The following is a 14,954-nucleotide window of genomic DNA, read 5'->3' as shown; positions in this document are numbered from 1 at the left end:
GGGGTTTCTACAGCTGGAGTTTAAGGACAAAACCACAGAGCAGATATGGTCACTCTGCTCAGGCCAAGATCTGAGATGAAAAGCAGGAGGCCGTGGTGGCAGCAGGTGCAATGCTTCCCCCTCCAGCCCCATAACCTAAATCTAACAGGGAAAAGGCGACATTCCAGCTGCATTCACTGCAGGCACAACATCCCAGAGGAGACTCCAAGACTTTCACTCCAGTTTGTGTCCAAAGGATGACAAGACTCCATTTGGTCCTTGTCTCAAACTTCCTTGTATTCTACCAGACATGTGTAACATTACAGCAATGGAATATATCAGGAATAAATAGATTTTCTTTTCTAAAAGTTCTCCTGAGCAGTTTGAGGTTGAGAAATGCTGCAGGTCCTCCTCGTGTGGTGTGTAACCACTGGTGTTAGGTACAAACCCCCTCCACATCCTCCAGGTGGGACCACTCAGGGAAGGAAAAGACAAGAGGAGGCGGAGGAAGAGGAGGAGGAGGAGGAGGAGGGGGGAGGAGGGAGAAGGTGGTTGGGGACCATCATTGATACTGTCGGTAGTCGCTGAATGGGGGTGGCTGGAGCTGGGATGGATCCTCTGACAACTGTGGGCCTGGAGGAGGGAGAGGAGAAAAGGAAAATAAATACCAAAATGCAGGCAATTCTTCCTATTAATAGAAATCACAGCTGGTTTGTTTATATAAATCCCTCTTAAAATGAATCATAAACCCTGGAATTGTTTGGGTTTCATAAAAAGTTTCAAAAGTTGCATAGAATCAAAGACTGGTTGGGCTTGGAAAAGACCTTAAAGCTTATGCAGTTCTACCCCCTGCCATGGCAGGGACACCTTCCACTATCCCAGGTTGCTCCAAGCCTCAGCCAACATGGCCTTGGACACTTCCAGCATTGGGGCAGCCACAGATTCTCAGGGAAACCTGAGCCAGGGCCTCATCCTCAGAGGAAGAATTTCTTCCCAATATCCCATCTCACTGTGCCTTCTGGCAGTGGGAAGCCATTCCCCCTTGTCCTGTCCCTCCAGGACCTTGTCTGAAACCGCTCTTCAGCTCTCTTTTAGGAAAGTACACTGTGCAAGCTGCTCCAAAGACAAACCACTTCTCTCTGAGTTTCATAGAATCCATAGAATTGTGGAATGATTTGGGTTGTCGCAGCTGGTGGGCGAGCCCACCAGGGGAGGGACTATGTTAGATCTGTTATTTGCAACTAGACACGGGTTGGTGGGAGATGTGGTGGTTGGAGGCCACTGGGGGCATAGAGAAATTATAAAATTCTCAATATTTGGTGAAGTCAAGAGGAACACTAATAAGACTTTTACACTGGATTTCGGAGGGCAGACTTTGGTCTATTCAGGAGACTTGTTGAGAGAGTTCCTTGGGAAGTAGTCCTTCAAAATAAAGGAGTTCAGGAAGGGCAGGTGTGCTTCAAAATGGAGATCTTGAGGGCACAGGAAGAGACTGTCCCTGTGTGCCCAAAGACAAGTCCACGAGGCAAATGCCCAGCCTGGATGGGCAGGGAGGTTTTGAAGGAACTCATGAATCAAAAAAGGATGTATTATCTTTGGAAGGAGGGTCAGGTTTCTCAGGTAGTATTTAAGAGGGCTGCTAGAGCATGTAGGAAAAAAATTAGAGACGCTAAAGCTCAGCTTGAACTTAAAATGGCGACTTTTGTAAAGGATAACAAAAATGTTTTTATAAATATATTAGTGGTAAAAGGAAGAGTAAGACTAACGTTTGTTCTTTATTAGATGCAGAAGGGAACTTAGGAACTGCGGATGAGAAGGCAGAGGTGCTTAACGCCTTCTTTGTCTCAGTTTTTAGTGAGAAGACTTGCCTTCAGGATAACTGTCCTTTTGGGTTGCTCAGTCATATCAGGGAGCAGAACGGTCCCCCCACTATCCAAGAGGAGGCAGTCAGAGAACTGCTGAGCTGCTTGGATATTTATAAATCCCTGGGAGCAGATGGGATCCACCCCAAGGTGATGAGGGAGCTGGCAGCTGAGGTTGCCAAGCCAGTCTCCATCATTTACCAACAGTCCTGGCTCACTGGGGAGGTTCCAGATGACTGGAAGCTGCCCAGTGAGACACCCATTCACAAAAACAGTGGGAAGGAGGATCCTGTAATCATAGGCCAGTCAACCTGACCTCAGTACCCAGTTAGATCATGGAACAGTTTACACTGAGTGTCATCACACAGCATTTATAGGATGGCCAGGGGATAAAACCCAGCCAGCAGGAGTTCAGGAGGGTTGGGTCATGTAGAATCAGTCTGGGATTCTATGACAGAGGTATTTAGGATTTTCCACAGGAAGCATTCACACAACAGTCTGAGACTCAGTGAGATATTGAAGCAGTTTAGAAGAGAATCACCAGCACCATTTTGGAAATCATGTATCTGCACCTGCCAGGTCTTCATCTTCTCATTTACCTGGGGTTCCCCAAACAGACTACAGCCTGCCAGAACCACCCTCCCTTTGCACAATTTGCTGCCTGCCATTCCCTCAAACCATTGTGTCTCACCCCTGAAAAAAACCCTTCTGCCACCATGTGTGTGGCAGAAGCCAGGGACAGCAGGGACATCCCTGCTCTCAGCCATGCTAGCTCACATCTCCCAGCAGGAGATAATCTCATGTCATCAGCACCTGCAGCTTCTCCTTGGCTTTCCACAGCCACAGGAGCTGGCAGGGCAGTGCGGATTCACTCTAGGATAAGATGACTGCCAGGGGCCCATCAGCAAAGCAAATCCTTGTGACATATCCTCTGCCGGCTCCTTACCATTTGGGAATTGTGTGGAGGCAAATCTAGTCAGCAGAATTCCAGCTCCTTCAATCAGGGCCAGGAGAATTCCTCCCATTGCAGCAGATCCAACCATGGCAACAGGGCCATCTGGAAATGAAAAGCACAAACCAACACTTAATTTCTGTGCTGCATGTAAGAATCCATTGAATCCCAGGATGGTTTGGGCTGGAAGGGACCCTGAAGATCCTTTAGTTCCACACCCTCCATGGGCAGGGACACCTTCCACTATTCCAGGCTGCTTCAAGCCCCATCCAACCCAGTCTTGGACACTTCCAGGGATGGGACAGCCACAGCTGCTCTGGGTAACCTGTGTCAGGGCCTGCCCACCCTCTTCATGCCTTAATCTCTCCTAAAACAGACTCAGAGCAGTAATTTTGCATCCATTAAGATGCATTAAAGATAATTACTGGGCAACTCCCCCTGTCCTTCCTTCAAGGAACACTGGGAACATTTGGGAGCCTGATCATTACTTTCCTAAGCACAGGAAAAATGTTTCAGATTATTTTTCAGCATCTGAGACAGCAGATGCCAATTAGGGTTCACAGAATGTTGCTTTGCTATACAATGAGAACTGAACATTTAGAGAATAGGAGATTTTCAACTGATATCCCCAGTTTCTTACTTCTTGCAGCTAAAATGGCTCCAGTCAGGGCTCCGCTTGTGATGGAATTCCAGGGATCTTCCTTCCCTCTCATTCTGACCATACTGCAGTCAATCATGGAGAAGAGACCTCCCCAGACAGCAAAACTCCCTGTTCCAAATCAAACCAAAGCCACTTTGAAGAGAGCAGAGAAGCCAGTTATGCTGCACAACAGATGTTGTGGTGTTACTGGGCTCCCTTTAAGACATGAAGTAAATTCAAACTCATAAAGAACCAAGTACAGGTTAAAATCAATACAGGGAAATTTCCAACTTGACATGACATCATTGGCCTCTCGTCCCATTTTATATATGATCTCACTAATCTACAGTTAACTACAGAAGATTTATCAAACTGTGATTATAAAGGAACTTTCATTCTAACAAAGTCAGATTAGCTAAGGGAACTTCCAAATTTATCCATTTTTAACATAGCTCCTTACAGACAATGATGGAGAGTCATGTCACACCTCACACTTCACCCAACTCTGCTCCTGTGGCCTCAGGAGCTTGGCATTCTACAGTACATGCATGGATATCCCCAAGTTCTATTTTTCATCCAAGCTGGACCACTTCTTGTAATGAGTTAGTTTTATCTCAACCCCTTCCACACCATGAAGAGGCTCCAGGGATCTCTGCTGTTTAAGATATGACCAGTTATTACAGCTGTCTTATAATTCCAGGAACATGGACTGTTTCCTCCCCATCCAAACCACTTTTGGATATATCAGAACTGTATTTACCCATCGCTTGGGCCAACAAATGTGCTGAGACTCAGCGCAGGTGTCAGTGTTTGTTACAGTTTGTTACATTCCCAAAACAAACTCTGTTATCTAGCAACAGTCAATTCTGTGTAACAAAACCCCAAAATTCATTACCTCCCAGTTGTGGAGCTCTGGTTTTAATAGCCGTCAAACTGCCCCGCAGCCGGTGGTTTACACCCTAAAATAAGAGAATTCAGTCAAAAGAAAACAGTCAGATCTTACAGCCAAGCTGAGTCTATATTGCAAAACCCTGCCACAGGCCCAACACATTTCTGAGCTCCCTCAGCAGCTGTAAGGAGCTGAGACAAAGTGTACTTTACACCTATTGCACTATTTATCATTCCCATACAATATTCCTGTCAGGTACAGATGGGAATTACAGTCACCAGGCAGGAAACAATCCGGGTTCACAGTCTCAGTGGGACTGAAGGAGGCATTACAGTAACATTTTATCAGGATAAGCAGTGATTTTTCACAGGTATAATTTTTTCTTCCCAGATGCTGGGCAATCCCATTAGTTGTCCTATGTTCAGTCATTCCTGCAGGTGCAATTGTAGGTGTCTTTGTAGCCAAGAGAAGCAAAGTCATGCTGAGCCTTCCAGAGTCCAATACTCAACATGTCACACAGGGCCCCACAGAACAACTGCACATTCTCCCAGACTTTAACACAGTTTAAAGACTATCCACCAAGTTTTATTTTTGTTACAATCACTCAGAAGTGGGGACAGGTATATTTAGCAAGCCTTAAGCAAAATTAAGACTCTAATTCAGAACACAGTCCTTTGCAAGTGAAGTGTCTGCAGGATCTGACTAGTTTGGAAACAGTTATTTATTAAACCCACCTCAAACCAACAGCTTATTGTCAGACTAATATCAAAAACACCTTATCTATGAAGTTAGAGAAATTTTAAAATTAATGTTCAAGCAGCAACTGAATCTTAATTTATCAAATGTCTCTGCAATGGGTTTATAGCCAAGATTTTGCAGCAGATATCCCAAAAGTGAAAACCGACTTGTATCAGCAAAACTTCACTTCCATGTTTACTCACTCCTGCATTGAAACCAAATCTGAGCACTAAGAAATCGAGCTAATAAAAATGGCAATGATTAAAAAGAGATTAATTAAAGAAAAATATACCCTTTAGATAAATCTGAAGGAGAAAAAATTCTTTGAGTCATTCCATGTTTTAAAAGAAAGGGAAAGGCCAGGAGAGGAAGGAGAGCTTAGCTTCATGTCCCTCCATGCAGACAGAACCACAGGCAGATGAATCTTTCCAGCTGCACTTCCTATCCTGAGGGAAATGTTCATCAGTTAGGGAAGAACACATGACCAGTGTCCAACTGTGGACACCAGAGCAAACGGGGGAGCAGCAATTTTATCCCAAAAGATGAAGAAAGGTCTTGAACCAGGACAGATTCTCACGGTGTGGATTAACAATGTAGAGGTCTTTAATCAGCCCTGCTCCCTGCACAGGGATTTATTTTCCTTCCCCTTCACTGTCACACTCCCTGGGGAAGGGCAGTGGAGGCAGGGCTGCAGTCAATGCACCTGCAGAGGATTTTACTCACCACTGGGGAATTTCGGAAGCCTTTGATAGCCTGGAAAATGCCCCCTCCTATGGCCCCCATGGTGAAGGCCCCTCCACAGTCATCCACTATCCTCCAGGGACTAGAAAGAAAAATAGAGATGAAAACATTAAATCCCATCATGTTAAACCATGTAAGTGAGTGGGATGGATCCAGCACTTCAGCACTGGTATAACTGGGGTGAAGACTGAGCCTGGTGGCTACACCATCTCAGCTAACTGAGCAGGCAGCAACAAAAAATCAAGAATATTACAGCAAAACAGACTCAACCTTTGCCAGAGTCTCCTGGCCCACTACCCCGAAGTGGGAAGTACCAAATATACAGAAATGCCTGAACTCCTCACACAAGGCAGAGAGACATACCTCCATCATGGAAAACTCCTGAAGAATTCCAGCTCTGCCCTACACTATTTACATAGTGTAAATAGCTTTACATTCCCTGATCTCATTCTTCTCTTGACCTACAGAGAATTGAGGTACCAAATTCCATGAGACGCAGCTCCCAGGTGGCACAAAACACTTTTTCTTGAATCACTCATCCTTTTCATTAGCTCTGCTTATTTAAGTGAGACTTCAAAGTCATCTTTGCTGAGCTGGAAAGGTTTTTCCTGATGCATCCTGGATCTCTGAAGTCCATTCCAACAAAAGAGATCTCTCCTCAGAGGTATAGCACCCACAATTCCTGCTCCAACACCACAGAGCAGCCAGGAAAACCTTGCATAGAACCTTCCTGCAGCACAGGCTGTCAGTATCTGACAAGGGACCCTTATTTACAGGTTCAGAACCTCCGCCAAGAACTGGAGCCCTGCAACTCCAAACCAAACTCTAGAATTAGGTGAGTTTTAAGATGCCATTAATTTCTGGTGTCACTGTGGGTAATTTCAGAGCAGAGAATAACAAAGTTGTTTGGTTTCTTTCATCTTGTATCTAGATCTTCCAGCCAAGCACTCAGGTAATTTAACTCCTACACTGCCAATCATCAGAAAATGCAAAAATCAGCCTACAACAGCATGCAGGTCACAAATGGGAGCACCATGGCAAGCTCAGTGTTTCTGTCAGGCAGGAGCATCAATGAGCACTTCCAATTTCACTTGTAATGTCATGCTTCTGTTCCTGAGGAACCCCTACAGCTTCCAGCTCCTGCACATGAGGACATCATCCCTGATGATCCCTTACAGACCTCCCCTAGCGAGGGGTGATCAATCCCCCTCACTGTGCTGCAGCATTTGCCACACGGTGTTTTCTTCCTGGAGAAAGTATCTCTAATTTTCAGTCCCTCTCCCTGAGTGTTCTCCCAGGCTCTTCATGTTCACAACCTACTTCCAAAGCTCCTCCTCTGCAGCCAGCCCTGCCCCCTACAAAGGGAACCCCGGCGTGCACAGGTCACACTCAACGTCGGCTTTGCTTTTGTGCCTTGGATCGCTGGGTTGTTCCCAAGACACCAGGACCATACCCAAGTGTCACCACTGAGTGTCCCCAGAGACAGCCACATCCAGGTCCCAAACCCACAAGGCCTCAGGAAGCAGGGGGGGCATTTTACTCTCCACCACCTCCTGTTTGTCTGCCATGCCCGCATATGGTCTCATTTTATCTCATTACAACCCCCTCAGCCCCAACTGCATTCAATAATTCAACAGTTTATTTTCCTTCCACTTTTTCCTGCATCAGGAAAAGCTCCCAGACACACTCTTGTCCAAGATGCCAAGATGAAAAGAAACTCACATTTTTCTCAGGGATTTTTTTGTTTTGTTCTTACATCTCCTGTGCAGATTTTTATCTCCTCTGCTATGAATAAAACATCCTAACCCTCTTCCTTTGTTAACTCTCTGAGAGTGATCTCGTTAAAATGCTTTTTGGAAATCTAAATGGAGTATATAAAGTGGACTTCCCTTATCCATAAAGTCAAGGGATTCCAAACTACAAATCATGGCTGCTTTATTCTTGAAGCCTTGTTAATGAGACCCCAATCAGGGAATGCTTCCCTCTTTAACCTCATTAACTGTTACCTTCAGGGTTCCTAATTTTCCTTTTAAACTACTCTCCAAACTTTTCTGAGCAGCTTTTAAATGAGAACATCTTTGATGTCAGCACAGCCAGCACGTGTCAGCTCCTCCAAACTCCCTCAGAGCTGATGCAAAATACCTCTAGCCCTGGCACTGCCTGACCTCATAAAGAACTGGGGGAGAAGAAAAAAGATTATTTCATTCTTCATCTGGCACTTATCTACAAGCAAAACATTCCTGTTAATTGTTTAACTGTACTCAGAGGGGAGCCCTGACTATAGGGAAATGACACGTGGATAAGGTTGGGTTCCTGCTCCTGATGGCACCAGAAATTTCTCTAAGATGAGCAGAGCAGAGGGCAAGACTTCACCTTTTCCCAAGGCTATGGGACAGCCACACACCAGCTCTGGCTGCCTGGGAGAGGGGTGAGTCCTCCCTCCAATCCCCACAGCACCCTCCAGCCCTCCTGAAGGCTGTATAACAACTGGAAACAGAGGCTGCCACAGTTTAAATGAGCAAAGGGGCCTTTTCTCTGTGTCTCTGTGCCAAGGGTTCACAGGAACCCAGCTTGAGCCCAGGACAGCTCCAGGGGCTGGGTAACAGAAGGGCCACAGGGTGACCAGCAGCCAGAACAATGGCGGACACCAACATGTTTGGCAGCAAAACAGCCCCACATGGTTTGGCAGCAAAACACCTCAACTGCACAGCACTAAGGACACAGCTTCATGCTGTGCCTGGGGAGGGTGAGGACAATACTAGGAGGAATTTCTCAACAGAAGGGACTGTCAGGCAGGGGAAGGGACTGCCTAGGGAGGTGGTGGAATCCCCATCCCCCGAGGTGTTCAAGGAATGATTGGACATGGCACTCAGTGCTCTGCTCTGGTTGACAAGGTGGGGTCACAGGTTGGACTTGATGGTCTGAGAGATCTTTTCCAAGCTAAGTAATTTTGGGATTACCTGGAGCCCACAACAATCTGTTAATAAGTACTATTTACTTTGCACGTGTCCCAGATGTCATGCTGTGAAAAGGTGATGTTTATGGACAAACCTAATGCACGCCAGCAGAGCAATCTGCAAAGTTTGGGAAAAGCCTCATGAACAGTCACAGGTGTCTTGTCTGCAAAGGTGAGCAGAATCTCAGACTGGTTTGGGCTGGAAGAGACCTTGAAGCTCATCCTATTCCTCCCCCTGCCATGGGCAGGGACACCTTCCACCACCCCAGGTTGCTCCAAGCCCCAGTGTCCAACCTGGCCTTGGACACTGCCAGGGATGGGCCAGCCACAGCCTCTCTGGGTAACCTGTGTCAGGGCCTCATGAAACAGGGAAGAATTTTCTCCCACTGTCCCATCTAACCTTGCCCTCTGGCAGTGGGATGCCATTCCCCTCTGTCCTGCCTGTGACTCCAGGCCCTTGTCCCAAGTTCCTCACCATGATGAGAAACTTTGCCCATGATTCAGTAACCCTGCACCTGAGCTTGCATTTAATCCTTTCACTACTACAAATACAACCTTTGACTTGCAACTAATGTGCCTGTGTAGGTCTACAAAGACAGTGCTGAACCATGACAGGATTGGCACGGAGGGGGCCAGGCTAGGCTTATGGAAATGGAGAGGGAGAAGGGCAGGGCCACGGGAGGCATGAGGGGAGCCTGGGGGCCAAGGATGGGGGAGGACTTGGGGACTGAAGGGAGGCTGAAGATAAATTAAGGATGAGACAAGGCTGAGGTGGGACGTGGCAGAGACTGAGAGTGCGGTGGGCTGCAAATGAAAGGAAGGCTGAGATGGGAGGCTGAAAATGGTAGGACTGAGAATTGGGAGGGCTTTGGATGAGAGGGAGAACTGAGGATGGCGGGACTGAGATGGTGGCTGAGGATAAACGGGGGACTGAGGATTGGAGGGGCTGTACATCGGGGGGAGCCAAGAGGCGAGCTGAGATAGGGAGCAGAGGGGGAGGGGAGCAGCCTGTGGGGGACGAGGAAGCGACCGAGAATGTGAGGAGCTGAGGATAAGCGGGAATTGAGGATAGGGAAGCCGATGATGGGGGACTGAGAGTGAGGAGGCACTAAGGACAAGGGAAGGCTGGAAGGGAAGCTGAGGATGAGGGACGGAGGCAAGGCTGCGAGGAAGGGGCTGCTGAAGGACCGAACGTGGGACCGTCAGTGCAGGCCGCGCCGCCCCCGGAGGCGCGTGAGCCGTGCAGGCCACAGGACCCCGCCGGCCCCTCGCCGCTCCGGGAGGCCTCGCGGGGCTCGACGGCGGAGGGGTTTGGCTGCCCAGGCTCAGAACGGGCCGCACGGCCTCCCCCGCCTCCCTCAGGGGGCCCCACCAAGGTCAACCCCGCCCCCACGACGGGGAGCGGCCCCGAGGAGCGGCCGCGAGTGCGCCCGCACCGCTCCCTCGCACCGCCCCTTCCTGGCGCTCGCAGATCCCGATCCCAGATCCCGATCCCCGGTCCCCGGTCCCGATCCCCTCACCAGGGCTCGCGAGCGTACTCCTCCATCTTGCTCGGCCCCACCACCTCCCCACGCGCGATTGGCTGCAGCGGCCCCGCGCCGGCCAATGGCAGCGGAGGGCGGGACGAGGTGACGATTAGGGACGTGTCTGCGCATGCGCCATTCCCTGGCCCCGCCCCCGGCGCTGATTGACAGGCGCAGTGACGGTGGGAGGGTTGCCCAGCCGTGAGGAGGGAAACGTCGGCGCGAGGGATGCGTTGGGTGCGATGCCCCTGAAATTTCATCCAGTGCCACGCCTCGCCATGGGCAAGGACACTTTGCACTATTCCAGGGCGCTCCAAGCTCCGCCTATCCTGACCTTGGACATTGCCAGGCATGGGGCAGCTACAGCTTCTCTGGGCAACCTGGGCCAGGGCCTCACCATCCTCACAAGGAGAGGAATTCCTTCCCAATACCCCATCTCACCCTTTGTCAGTGGGAAGTTCTTTGTCTTGTCACTCCAGGACTTTGTCCAAAGTCCCTCTCCAGCTCTTTTAGAAACTGTACCTGTGTAAGTTGCTCCAAGGACAAACTACTCTGCCCCAAATTTAATGGAATCAAGGAGTGATTTGGGTTTGAAGGGACCTTAAATCTCAAATCATTCCCCCCCCTACCATGGGCAGGGACGTCTTCCACCAGACCAGGTTGCTTCAAGCTTGTCCAACCTGGCCTAGAACGTCAGGGTCCAAGCACACGTTATTCCTGATGCTGCTGCATGAGCTGGGCTGACCTCACATGTCCCAGGGGATGCTCTTGTGGTCCTGCATGCAGCTGGAGCTGGGACTTGACATTCCTAATACCAAGTCAGTTTCCTGGACAGGCAGAGCTGGAATCAGGGAACAGTGTCTGTGCCTGCAGAAAATTCCTGGGCAGCTTGCAAAGCTCTCAGCACAAGATGAGGGTGTTCCCTCTTGTCCCATCACTTGTTCTCTGGAACCAGCTCTACCCCCACCTGGCTCCACCCTCCTGTCAGGGAGCTGTGGAGAGTGAGAAGGTCTCCCCTCATCCTCTTTCTGCCTTGAAGCCTTGCCCAACACAGTGGTTTGCAGCCTCTCTAACTTGTAAAGTGCTTATTCTTTTCCACTCCTAATTTAACAATACACACTCTGCTCTCTTTGAAGGGCAGCAAATAATTTGGTAGCAAAAAGCTGAATGCAAAACAAGTTGCTCTCCAGTGACTTAACTGTTTTAATAAGTAATGGTCTGAAGCACCATGAAGGAGCAAGAATGCTCCACCTGCTGTGCTGGGTTTTGATGCTTTAAAAGATTCCTACTGTTTCATGAGCAGGTATGTTTGGCCTCATTTAAGGTGGGGGAGTAGAGGTGATGCAATTTTGGAGATTCCTGGGAATCTCCAGGTATTGTGGTATTGTTGTTTCTGCTTTGACCAAGAAGGAGAGATGGGAAAAGTAGGAAATATTGGCCTCTCTCAGCCACTGGAGCAGCTCTCCCTACTCCTGTGCCCTCTGGCACTGCCGTGACTTGATCCCCCTGTGCAGGGCAGTGGTGAGGCAACACCTCCAATCCTGGGGTCAGCTCTGGGCCCCTCAGTTCGGGAAGGACATTGAGGGGCTGGAGCGTGTTTAGGGAAGGGAACAGAGCTGAGGAAGGGGCTGGAGAACCAGGAGCAGCTGAGGGAGCTGGGGGGATCAGCCTGGAGAAAAGGAGGCTCAGAGAGGACCTGCTGGTTATGCACAACTCCCTGGCAGGAGAGGGGAGGAAGGGAGGTGTCAGGTGTCAGGCTCTGCTGCCAGGGCACAAGGGACGGGTCAAGAGGAAATGGCCTTAAGCTGGGCCAGGGGAGGTTCAGTTTGGATACTGGGGAAAACTTCTTCCTGGAAAGGTTGGTCAGGCACTGGCACAGCTGCCCAGAACAGTGGTGTGATCACCGTTCCTGGAGGGATTCAAAAAACATGGATGTGGCACCTGGGGACATGGGCTAGTCATGGCCTTGGCAGTGCTGGGGGAACTTACAGGGCTTTTCCAAACTCAGCAATTCTATTATGTTGTGACTGATCCAACCCTTATCAGGGTGGCAATCCTTTGCTGTAGCCCTTATTATTTCCCCTAATGAGTGGTAGATTAAATCAGGCCAAATGATCATTCTGGTCCCACCTTTCACAAACTGTAGGAGAGCTGGTGAAATGTGATGAGTCCCTGAGGTGCAGGAGCTTCTGCATCACCCAAGGGACTTTGTGCCACCCTCGGGCAGGCTCATGGGAGATATCCAAGGGCTTTCTGGGATTTCTGAGTTCCCCCATAGCCAGGATTTGGTTAGTTTCCCAAAATATATCACCTTCTCCACTCTTGTTGTCATGTAAGCATGTGTCTGGAGAGGAGGTTTTGGATAAAGATGCAGTGGGTTTGGGAGAGATTTCTCTCACTGGCCACAAGACATCCACCGCCTGTTGTGGCCAGGGGAAATGTCACTCTTCAGTGAACAGCTTAGAAAATGATAAAAAGATCCATTTTCAGCTTCTCCTTCTGTGGGCTCTGAAGGAAAGAGAAAGATAACAGGCTAGAAAACTCCATTCAGTTGTCCTTTATCAGCTAATAGGGAAGAATAAAAGCAGATGGATGGTCCCAGGTGGCGATGAGAGAGGTGCAGGCACAGAAAGTTTTCACAGCTCTACCAGAGTTTGTAAATATACCTGGAAAAGCTGCTTAATCTGACTCTGTCCCTCCTCTTTAATGGCTTGTTGTGGTGCTTCAAAGCCAGTGGTTTGGAAATACTCATTAGTGCCCTCAAGGTGTTGTTTGCTACGGACATGGGACCCCAATAAATCCAGGACTAATGGATTCAGAGCTGCCAAGAGCTCCTGTGTGCCAAGCCACACAGCATCCCAGTGCTCTGAACCACACAGGGCCTGGACCATCTCTCTGATGAGGAAAGACTGCAGGAGCTGGGCCTGGTGAGTCCAGAGAACACTGAGAGGGGATCCCATCAATCCAGACAAATACCTCCAAGGGGTGTCAGAGGATAGTGACAGACTCTTTTCAGTGGGTGCCCAGCGATAGGGTGAGAAGCAATGGCCATAAACTAAACCCTAAGAAGTTCCACCTCAACATGAGGAAGAACTTCTTGGCACGGAGGAGGGCAGAGCACTGGAACATCTGCCCAGGGAGGGTGTGAAGTCTCCTTCTCTGGAGATACTCCAAACCCATCTGGGAGTGTTCCTGTGTCACCAGGTGACCCTGCCTGGGCAAGGGGGCCAGACTGGATGATCTCCAGAGGTCTTTTCCACCCCAGAAATCCTGGGGTTCTGGGATTCTGTATATCACTATTCCACACTGTGGTGGCTGGAACCAGCTTCAGAGCATGGCCCAAGGGTCTGTAAACACATCCCCCTTCCCAGTTGTTGATAGCCCATGAAAGACCAATCAGTGCAGACATATCCAAGCTTCTCTGATTCTGGGGTGAAAACACAATTTTTTTTTCCTACTGTTTTCTTTATACAGCCCCAAGAACCCTGTGGGATATGGTCTAACAGAACTGTGCCAATATCCCAGTTAAAAAGGACTGTGTGACAGCCAACAAATTACAGTGAGACCATCCACTCCGAACCATGACAAGTTTGAAGTGTCCTCTGCTTCTCTCCCTGACTTTCTGCTAATGTAGGAATATTTCCCCACAAAATTATGCTCTGTGCTACCTCTGCCTGGCTCTGCAGTGCAGGGGAGGAGTGGCTGATCTTTTCCTAGATCAGGAAAGGATGGGTGATACTTCAGGAGAAACTTGGAGTCTCCCAAGCCACATTCACAGCTTCTTAGGAGTTTGGTGTGCGGTACCTCTCATCACAAGAATCAAGGTTTGGGAATGACAAAATAGAGATTTTATCAAGGTGTTGATAGCGATTATATTCTGTTGAAAACCTATTTACAACACGGGAGAGTTTGCAACAATTTACTACGAAGGAAAGGCAGACAGAGAAAATTCAAGATTTCCCTTTTAAGTAGAAGGATTCTTTCTCTAGCTTAGCACTGCAGATTGTCCCTGGGGCTGTCTACATGTCCTGTCCTTGAGCCAGGGCTGGCACACCTGGGAATGCTTGGATTGTTCCAAGAAGAGGCTGACACAAAGATGTGATTCCTCACTACCTTTTTGTTGTGTGCTTTCCAGCTGGGAAATTAGCTTCCAGTTTGTTGCTCACCTCTTATAAGCACTTGATGACTGAGCACAACAATACCGTAGAAATACTGGAGGGTTGGACATTTATAGAATACTTGTGGACATAAATGTTGGACATTTATAGAATGGACTTGTATAGGTTGGAAAAGCCTTCTGAGATCATCTAGTCCAACTATTGCCCCAGGACTACCACTAGCCCAGTAAATTCCTCCAAGGAATGGGGACTTCACCGCTGCCCTGGGCAGCTGTGCCAAGACTGAGAAATCCTTTCAGGGAAGAAATTTTCACAATATCCAACCTAAACCTCTGCTGGTGCAACTTGAGGCCATTTTTTTTTGTCCTGTCTCTTGTTCCCTGGGAGAAGAGCCTGACACCCACCTAGGTCCACCCTAGGTCAGTTAATTTCTTCCACCCCCAGACTCTGTAACTCAAATTTCTCTTCCAAAACGCACAGTGTTAAAACATGTCCAGCCTTGTATCCTGAAAAGGGACTGGACAGAACCTTAAAATAGATTCAGGGCTGTATTAAG

The 14,954-nt window shown here is 48.7% G+C and overlaps 1 protein-coding gene across 1 annotated transcript; it reads right to left on the bottom strand.

Annotated features, from left to right (window-relative positions):
• Window positions 1-250: 250 nt before the first annotated feature.
• On the bottom strand, window positions 251-10,435 carry TIMM17A (translocase of inner mitochondrial membrane 17A). Its single transcript, XM_005492433.4, has 6 exons — window positions 10,278-10,435; window positions 5,784-5,883; window positions 4,329-4,392; window positions 3,434-3,562; window positions 2,788-2,898; window positions 251-612 (listed from the first exon to the last, which is right to left on the bottom strand). Exons 1-6 carry the CDS (start codon window positions 10,301-10,303, stop codon window positions 542-544), a joined length of 501 nt encoding a protein of 166 aa, XP_005492490.1. The 5' UTR covers window positions 10,304-10,435; the 3' UTR covers window positions 251-541.
• Window positions 10,436-14,954: the final 4,519 nt, after the last annotated feature.

The sequence above is a fragment of the Zonotrichia albicollis genome, chromosome 28, assembly GCF_047830755.1.
Source record: "Zonotrichia albicollis isolate bZonAlb1 chromosome 28, bZonAlb1.hap1, whole genome shotgun sequence".
Taxonomy (NCBI): Eukaryota; Metazoa; Chordata; class Aves; order Passeriformes; family Passerellidae; genus Zonotrichia; species Zonotrichia albicollis.
Note: the sequence above shows the minus strand (reverse complement) of the source record. Positions and strands in the feature narration are given on the sequence as shown.